At 40.6% G+C, this 9,266-nt stretch overlaps 2 protein-coding genes across 3 annotated transcripts in view; one reads left to right on the forward strand and one right to left on the reverse strand.

Annotated features, from left to right (window-relative positions):
* The window catches only part of tmem117 (transmembrane protein 117), a 45,718-nt gene that overhangs the window by 26,148 nt on the left and 10,304 nt on the right, over positions 1-9,266 (reverse strand). The gene's annotated exons all lie outside the window — the stretch shown is intronic.
* LOC117547859 (P2Y purinoceptor 1-like) lies at positions 2,867-6,807 on the forward strand. The gene is made up of 2 exons (XM_034218746.1): positions 2,867-3,157; positions 5,214-6,807. Exons 1-2 carry the CDS (start codon positions 3,112-3,114, stop codon positions 6,206-6,208), a joined length of 1,041 nt encoding a protein of 346 aa, XP_034074637.1. The 5' UTR covers positions 2,867-3,111; the 3' UTR covers positions 6,209-6,807.

Consider the following 9,266-nt stretch of genomic DNA (forward strand, 5'->3'; position numbering starts at 1 on the left):
GTCCAAACCCAAACCAAGACAACCTTGATGACATAACTATGACATCATCCTGGTTATTTTCTCAGACTTGACAAAGTCGAATTCGCAAGTTGAACGCATTCAACTTACAGAGAATGAGTGTTCCTTTTAATGGACTGAATATGAACTGAATATAAGCCTGGATGGTGTATGTTTTGTCTGCTTTCTAGAATAAGGTGTCTGTACTGAAGAAAGTGTGAGGAAGCCTCACTCTTTAACACAGACGCACAACCACGACTGCACTGAGTGTTTTTATGTTTCCAAGAACTTCAGCAGAGTGACAAATCTTCTGTGTGGCCAATCCTGTCACAACATTCAGCAAACCTTCTTTCAGTGGTATCATATCAATAGTTCAAGTGTCATCAATTAAATATGTTTTAATCAGTGTAAAAATACTGTAGAGATTGTGTGAGCCAAATGTATAAGCCAAAGCTTTTATTTAATTGTGCAAGAGGTTACATGAACACTCCTCATGCAGTGAACTGCAACCGACAACGGCTTCAAGGTTACTCGATTGACTGAAATCCTCCATGAGTCAACTCGGCTATACACACCTCTATTTCCCCTACCTCACATATAACACACACACACACACACACTTTGAGGCTCTCCCTATGCTTCTGCTAGCTGTGTTCCGATGCCAGAAGCGGCCATCTTCCCAGGAACAACTCTTTGTTTTTCTCTCTTCCAGCTCAGTCAGCATCCCTTTGAGTTACAGCTCCTCTGAGAACTAATTGCGTACACACACACACACACACACACACACACACACACACACACACACACACACACACACACACACACACACACACACACACACACACACACACACACACACACACACACACACACACACACACACACACACACACACACACACACACACACACACACACACACACACACACACACACACACACACACACACACACACACACACACACACACACACACACACACACACACACACACACACACACACACACACACACACACACACACACACACACACACACACACAGCAAAGCAGCAAAGCAGAATGCTCCATTTATATTCCCATTACAGCCTGGCTGGTTCACTCTTCAATAGTTTTACATGCTGTTCAATCTCAGCTTGCTCACTTTTAGCTTTTGTTTATCCACTGTGCACATACAAACAAAGATGTTGAGATTCCTATGGAGATGGAGATCATTATTGGAGTTAAAGTGCAGTTTTAAAAAATGAACCTCATGTTCAAATATATCATGCATTAAATGACTTGGTACAATACAATCTGCAATATTAGTTTAAACGTTGGCGGTCACTTATATTGGGCTTTAAGGAAGATAATATACACTTTAGTATTGTCTTTATAAAAAATGGTCAAGATCACATATTTTATTTTTTTAGCAAAAGTAAAGTGACCAAGTGTGAGGCCACAGCATACGTCTTGTATTTCAGGGCTCGTCACCGATGCATAATTGAATTGACTTGCATGGGTGAACTTAATTGCCTCCTGTGCCAATGAGCCCTGGCTTGGATGTCGGAGCACAGTGTGTATCGGCACATCTGACTTTTAAAGTAGCCGGCCAACGAGCATAGCCCTTCTCTCACAGCCTGTATGGGCAGAATTTAACTAGGGGGTGATTCAAGACTAGTCAGCCACACTGTTTGAATCAATGCACCCCGACAGTAGAGGACCAGGGTAAGGTGTGATTCACGAGCACTGCCTACTGCGAGGCTGAGCCTGGCAGGGGACAACAACAACAAAAACAGCAACAGCAACACACATGGACAACACAGCCACACACATGCACAGGAATGTAAAAATCACAAAAAACTGAAAAGCACACATCTTGTTATCTCTTTCTATCGTTCATTATCTCACCCTACAAACACATCCACTGGTATGGACCAAGCTCAAATCTAAATTCAATTTTGATGCTAAATTTACACTATTTTGTATCACTCCTCTAATGCTATTTATAGTGTTTGGGATGAGATCATATCCACCTGTCTTCTAGTTGTTTCCAAATGAAAATCAAACATGAAGCTGTGTCTCCATCTAGTGGTGATAAACGGACACACACCAGAGAGCTGAGCAGTAGGAACACAGACAGATATGATTCATACAGATAAGCACAGTGTACCTACAGTTAATATAAGGTGTCCTGTTTTTTTGTTGGTTGTACATAGAATCATAGTCTTTGGAAAAAAGCTTTATACCATTTGAGGGCAGCTCTATATATTGCTAGTGCTAAGGTAATCCTTGTTTCTGGAATCATTTTCAATGATGTAGCCTAATCTATTGCCTCCATATGCTATGGATTAGCATGAAGGAGGCTATAGAGTCAGCCCATTTCTCTTAAAACGAATGACTACACCGCACACAATAATGTTAGTTTAGTATAAACCACAATACCTTAAAACAACAATGAATGAACCAATGAACCGACGATGTGTAAATGCATCGTTTGGTCAGGAGGATACATTGTAGTGTTGCAGAAGAGTCACCAGACATTATATTCTGCCCTCAATAAGTAAGGATAAGAACCTGCCAGGATACTACCTTTACAACTACTGAACAGGATTCCACAGATTCCACAAAATCAGCAGATATGTCATATTTTGTGAACAAATATGAAATGGGCTTTCAGTGGCTTTTATACACTCAGATTTAAGTTCATTATGTACAACTATTTATAACCTTTAATGATTTATAGCAAGGCCTGTAACTTCTTTTAGATTCCTATTCAGTCCAGACAAACTGAATACATCATGGTTTCCTGTTGGATAATGAGATCACATGCACTATTACTGGGAAAGGCTATATGATTACCAGATTTAGGAGTAATCCACTCACAGGACAAACAGAATCCCTGAAATCAGTCAAACACCTGCACTGGTGCACACAGATAGACAATAATTGAACGTCTAGGATGTATTAACAGTGTGGTTTTGTTTAATCCTCTGTTTCCTGTATTACACACACACCCACATGCACCAGTCTCACAGGTAAGGCAGTGCCCCAACACATCCTGACAGATGAGAAGCACAGAGCAGGTGGAGGAGGAGTGAAGGCGAGCGGAGATGTGATCAGCGTCTCCATTCATCATGACACAGATCTACAACAGCAACAAGTCTCACACAGCTGAAGGAGGTAAGTACAAACTGAACACTATGATTTCAACATGTTTTGAGACCAAACACTTCTTATTCTAATTGCCAAATAACACCAATACTATCTACATTACAAAGCAGAATGACTTTAGAAAATGTTCACTTGCTGTGAATCTGAATAATAAAAGTGCCTAAATACTTAACTTCATCTTCAAAAAATAGGTAATCAAAATTGTTTTGTCTTGATGTGGGATCTAACATGATAGGTTGAAATGTGCTTAATTGTTAAGATCTGCTTGGCTGAACAAAATGAATGCATTATTTGGGATTAAGTGCAAACAGAGGCAGACATATTGGAGGCAATAGATCAACAGTGGGCAGGTTTCATTGTTCAGCAGACAACAGCCACTTCCTGGACACACTGGTGACGCTCAGAGACTATAGAGACTGTAAACTCAAAAACAAACAAACATATCACATTTAAAGCCGGGCTTACAGGCACAGCCTATAAAACAGACTACGACCTACATTATTCTACAAGTTATTCTAATATTGAAAATAATATCTATGGCATCATAGAGCTTAATGTTCAGAAAGTACATGGTATAAAACATGTGATTACCAACCTTGCTTTTACAGAATTATGTATAGTTTCATTTATGTGGAGAGAGAACAGGGTCACAATCATTTCTTCATGCATGTATTTAGACTGTTGCTAACTCCAGTATTATGCATTAAGAGCACAAAAGTTCACAATAATGTGTTCATGAGTCAAATGAGTGTATTTGCTGTAAATGTACATAGCTGGCAGGTGTTAAATGCTGTATACGTTAACAGGAACACTTTAGCAGATGTGTTTGACTGGATTTCGTGGGTGTTAAAGCGCACTCAACAACACTTTTTAAGTAAATCTTCATTTACTTGTTAAAGCGAGTATTATTCAATTTATTAGGCGGCATTGTATAATGTATTCCATTGCTCTGAAATAACTTTGACAAAGACAAGTACTCTAGAAACATTTGAACAGAAAGCTTGTTTTAAAAAACATGAAGTCTGAAAGACATGGAGAAACAACTAATCATTGAGGGTGTTACTAAAGATCAAACTGCATTACAGAACGTGTACTTACCAGTGTTTGTTCACCTAAACTAGGGACCTTATATTCAAACAGTCACTTGATTTTTATTTTTCAACCAATTGTATGCAACATAGTATATCTGGAATATATACAAACACAAACTTTTGTTTAAAGTCCAATGTTTTTATTTCCTACTATCTGCGCAGTGGTTGAGGTTAGTGAAAGTGAGTGGTTATAGGAAATAAACTATACAGTTAAAGGTGGGGTAGGTCATTTTGGAGAAACCAGCTCGAGTGCGCTAGAATTTGAAAATACACAACCAGAAAACATCTGCCCCTTCCTTCAGACTTCCTCACAGAGCCCCTCCTCCAACACACACAAACGTGCACATGACCAATGAGGGCACGAGATAAGTTTGTGCACAGATGGAAGGCTGACAGGCAGGTAGGCCATCCAGTTATTTTAGCCGGCCCGGCTCAAATGATTGGTCGTGCTTTTTACAGTTCTACAGCTTCCACAGATGACATTGTTTTTAATGGATTTTTTGTCAAAGCACTTCAGATATTCATTGCTATCGGGATGTTAAGAGCATTCCATGTAATATAACAAGTGTATCTCGAGCCGGTTTCTCAAACGTACCTACCCCACCTTTAAGGTACGGTTACACAACCAGAAGACCCGATGTAAGTAAGGCAATAATGCTTATATGGTTTAATAATAAGAAAGAAAATAAACATTAATGGAGATCTCTCACAGGATCTCCACTCCTGCATAGAATTCAAAAGTGCTGCACGCCCGTCCACCACCCCATCCTTTATATTGCTTACTATAGTGCTTTGTTGGTTAGTACAAAACATTGGCATTGTACTGAAAATATAAGGTGCGGATTCAAATGTTGAAGTACTTCCTGATGAAACTGGGCTGCTGTTTCACAATATATCTCTCCATTTTCAACACACATCAATATATTAAGAATTAAGTTGCATAACTGCCTCTACTCCCTGTGCTTAAATCCCAGAGGTGCTTCTGGAGTTCCTGAACCGGTCGACAGTATTCTGCAGCCAGTTTGAGAATGGTCGGTGGTACTGCTACATCCTCCTGGTTCTCTTTACCTTTGCTCTTCCTGTCGGGATCCTGGGAAACATCGCAGCTATAATCAACTACTCCTGCTTCAGGAAAACATCAAGCACCAGCAATATTTTCCTGTTGAACCTGGCCCTGTGCGACTCCACCTGGATCCTCACCCTCCCCTTCACCCTCTACTTTATATTCCAGAGGCCCCACCTCAAAGGCATACAAATATTCTGCCAGTTCAAAAAGATCTCCTTCAACATCAACATATACGGGAGCATCCTCTTTCTCACGCTCATCAGCTTCGATCGCTACGTCGGGACGGTGCATCCAATCAGCTCTCTCCGTTGGTGGGATGTGGGTAAAGCCAAACTGTGCTCAATTTGCACCTGGGTCACATTGGTACTTTCTTCCATTCCCGACTTATTTGTAACTTTTGCTATTCAGAGAGAGGAAAACATCAGTGTGTGCATGGACCACATCCAGGGCCCTTTTATCTATGTCAAGACAATCACCATTATCAGAACAATCATAGGCTTCCTGCTTCCATTCAGCGTCATGTTGGCCTGTTACATAAAGACAGTTCGTGTTTTGAGGGGTCTCCCGAGAGGTAGAACGCACAGAGGAGCCCAGCGTGCCGGAGGGAAGCCCCTTCGGCTCATCACTGCCGCCATACTAGTCTTTGCTGTTTCTTTCATGCCTTACCACGTTATGATCGTCACCCTGGTGTTCATGAGGATCAATAACCAGGTCACACCGTCTAATACCAACGTCCTGTACGCCTCCTATGTGTTCTTTGAGGCCATATGCAGTGTGAGCAGCTGCCTGGACCCGGTGCTGTACATTGTGGCAAGTGAGCAGTTCCAGAGGAAGCTGCTGGCCTTAAAAAGAGACAGGAAGCTGTGCTGCAGAGCCAACAGGAGGGTCGGGGTGATTGGGTGAATCTAAAGCTTGAATGTTTTACTAGTTACCTTGTTTGTGTCCTTGTTACACCTGTGCCACTGGAAGATATTAATGGGAATATTATGATGACCTGTGTATGCTGGTAAATTGCACTGTTATGGAACTATAATAAGTAGACTAAGAGTAAATCAGCATTTCATTCTCATTTATGCTTTACAATTGTACATACAGTAGTCTGAACACATGTTGCAACTAACACCATTTTACACACAGTTATTCTGTTTAATAGTTGCTTGACTAACAGTATTGTCAACATATTTAAGAAAACTGTAACAAATAACCATTATAATTCTGGCTAAAGTGGATATTTTCATTTTGTTTTTTTCATCACCAAAATAATTTAAACGTTGAAATATCAAACAGCAATTATCAAGATCTCATATTCGCTCTCATCGCTGAATGTTGGTTTAATTGGTGACAAAAAATAATTAGCACATTGTCCAAATATGAATTAACAGTAGATTAAATTCAAATGTATGTTCAATTATTTTTGCAAAATGCACTGATTTGATCACATACTGTATACAGACATGTAAAAAATGAAAGGAACATCTGAATAAATGGGTGTAGAACTGTAACACATGTAGATGCTTCAAAACAGGACAAAACACAAAATGTTACCCTTTAATTCTTTCCCATCATTAACACTACTGTATGTGAGTCGAGCCTCTGCACCTGTATTACAACAGGCAATCACAGGAGAATGAATACATGGTCCTATCATTTATTTGCGATGGTGTTGTGATTAACTGCTGTTATATCAAAACAATACTGCAAAACATTCAACACAAATATTTTGACTGTAGTGCGGTGAACTGCAAAACACATGGAAAATGTGATGCAAATGAACAATGAAATAACTAAACACCAAGCCTTGATGAACCAAAACATGGCTCATGTTTGGTCCACTGTAATATCCATATCCATATTGATTTTAAACTATAGATAGCACTGTCTTTTGAATGCAATCACTGCTCCTTGTTTTCAACTCAAGGGCACCTTGATCTATTTTAGGTTTCAGTACGCAGCTCTACTGTTTCCTGTTTTGATTTGAAGCATCAAAACAACACTCTTGCCCTCCTTAGGGAGCCTAATGAATCTGCTCCGTCAGACACAGAGCGCAGACAGAGATTTAACACTGCCAGGATCTTTGCATCTGCACACGAGCATCCCTATTCATCACACATCTGCTGGGCCGCAGCATCACAGGGTGGTTAGGGAACAGCCATGATTACGGCCACTAGCCTCCCCTAAGCTGAGTCTGTAACTAAGTGTGTCTGGATAATAAATCAGAGCTGGGAAGAGACAACAGAACTGCCTCCCCCTGCAGACTGCAGCTATAGACCCAAGCAGCTGGCTCCTGGGCCACTGAACTCCTGTACCTGCTCCTGTAACATCACTTCATTTTGTTATTTATGGCCAGGCTCCAGACCAAAGGAGTCATCCATTTCAGGTAAATAAGCAATTTCCTTTTGGCTGGTTTCTTTTGTTTGGGAGCTCTTGCCATTATTGCTCTGTGTATTTATCACCCTCTCTGACGTGCAAGCACCTTTAGGTTTTATCCTTTACTGCAAGCTCATGGAAGTTTACGGGACAAGATAAGCATATTAACAATGTCTTTGTGAAAATGAAAAATGATTTTTAGGTTCATAAAATGGTACAATATCTGTTTCAATGGTTTTATGTTGTACTTATAAGTATTTGGAATGATTTTTGCTCAAATACACAAGATAAGAACTAGGGCTGAACGATTAATCGTTTTTAAATCGAAATCGCGATTTGAAATTATGCGATTATCTAATCGCAAAGCATGCGATTTTGTTTTACTTTTTTCAACTTTTGTTTGTTCTTCTTGTGTGTCAGTCATCCACACCAATCAGAAGTGCTGTGCTCCACATGTACCAGCCATTGTTAACCAATCAGAAGTGGCCCATGATAGAAGGTGATAGACAGATTGATCCAATCACCTGCCAAGTCTTTTTGAAATACTTTTCCAAATGGCTTCCTATGGAGCTTTCCTAGATCGTTTCTGAGTCAGGTTAGTAATGCTCCATCACATGTTTTACATCTATTACAGGGTGAATCTTAAACTGAAGCTTGACTTTAAAGCAACCCAACGGAAGTTTGGTCTTCAACCTTCCAACATTTTCCCACACCACTCCGCTCCTCCGCTCCCTTCACTGGCTTCCGGTAACTGCTAGAATCCACTTCAAGACAATGGTACTTGCGTACCATGCTGTGAATGGATCTGGCCCTTCGTACATCCAGGACATGGTTAAACTGTACACCCCAGCACGTGCACTCCGCTCTGCATCAGCCAAACGAGTCGCTGCACCCTCGCTGCGAGGGGGACCCAAGTTCCCATCAGCAAAAACACGTGGGTTTGCTATCCTGGCTTCACAATGGTGGAATGAGCTCCCCATTGAAATCAGGACAGCAGAAAGCTTACACACCTTCCGGCACAGACTGAAAACTCATCTCTTTCGACTCCACTTCGAGCGATAGAATTACTAACAAAGAACTGCTAACAGAGCACTTATATACTAACAATGGACTGGCTTATCTAAAGCCAGTTGAGTAGCACTTGAAATGTTTGGCTCTATGAAACCTGATGTACTTATATGATTCTGTTTTCTTCAAGGTTGTGTCTTCCTGGTCGAATGCACTTATTGTAAGTCGCTTTGGATAAAAGTGTCAGCTAAATGCAATGTAATGTAAAAGTTTAGTTATTTCACTCGTAGCTCGGGCTGCGGGGGTGCTAGAGACGGGACCATGTTGATGCGACCTTCCTAGCCGGAGATATGGCCGCATTTTACAATAAACTTCCATTGGGTCGCTTAAAAACAAATATCGAAAATCGCAATATTTGTCAGAAAAAAATCGCAATTAGATTTTTTTCCCAAAATCGTGCAGCCCTAATAAGAACCCAACTGTCCAACTTTAATTCAGACTTAGAGGCAGTGCAATGCTGCAAACACGATGCTGACATATCATCTGATTGATAAACTGTTGGCAAATATTTGTTATATACTCATTC

This window comes from Gymnodraco acuticeps, unplaced genomic scaffold, assembly GCF_902827175.1.
Source record: "Gymnodraco acuticeps unplaced genomic scaffold, fGymAcu1.1, whole genome shotgun sequence".
Classification (NCBI taxonomy): domain Eukaryota; kingdom Metazoa; phylum Chordata; class Actinopteri; order Perciformes; family Bathydraconidae; genus Gymnodraco; species Gymnodraco acuticeps.

What these genes read in the sequence shown, in the direction of transcription:
- LOC117547859 (XM_034218746.1), top strand. Translation starts at nt 3,112, where the DNA reads ATGACACAGATCTACAACAGCAACAAGTCTCACACAGCTGAAGGAG. An exon ending in GTCTCACACAGCTGAAGGAG is followed by an intron (nt 3,158 to 5,213) that starts GTAAGTACAAAC and finishes CTTAAATCCCAG; the next exon opens with AGGTGCTTCTGGAGTTCCTG.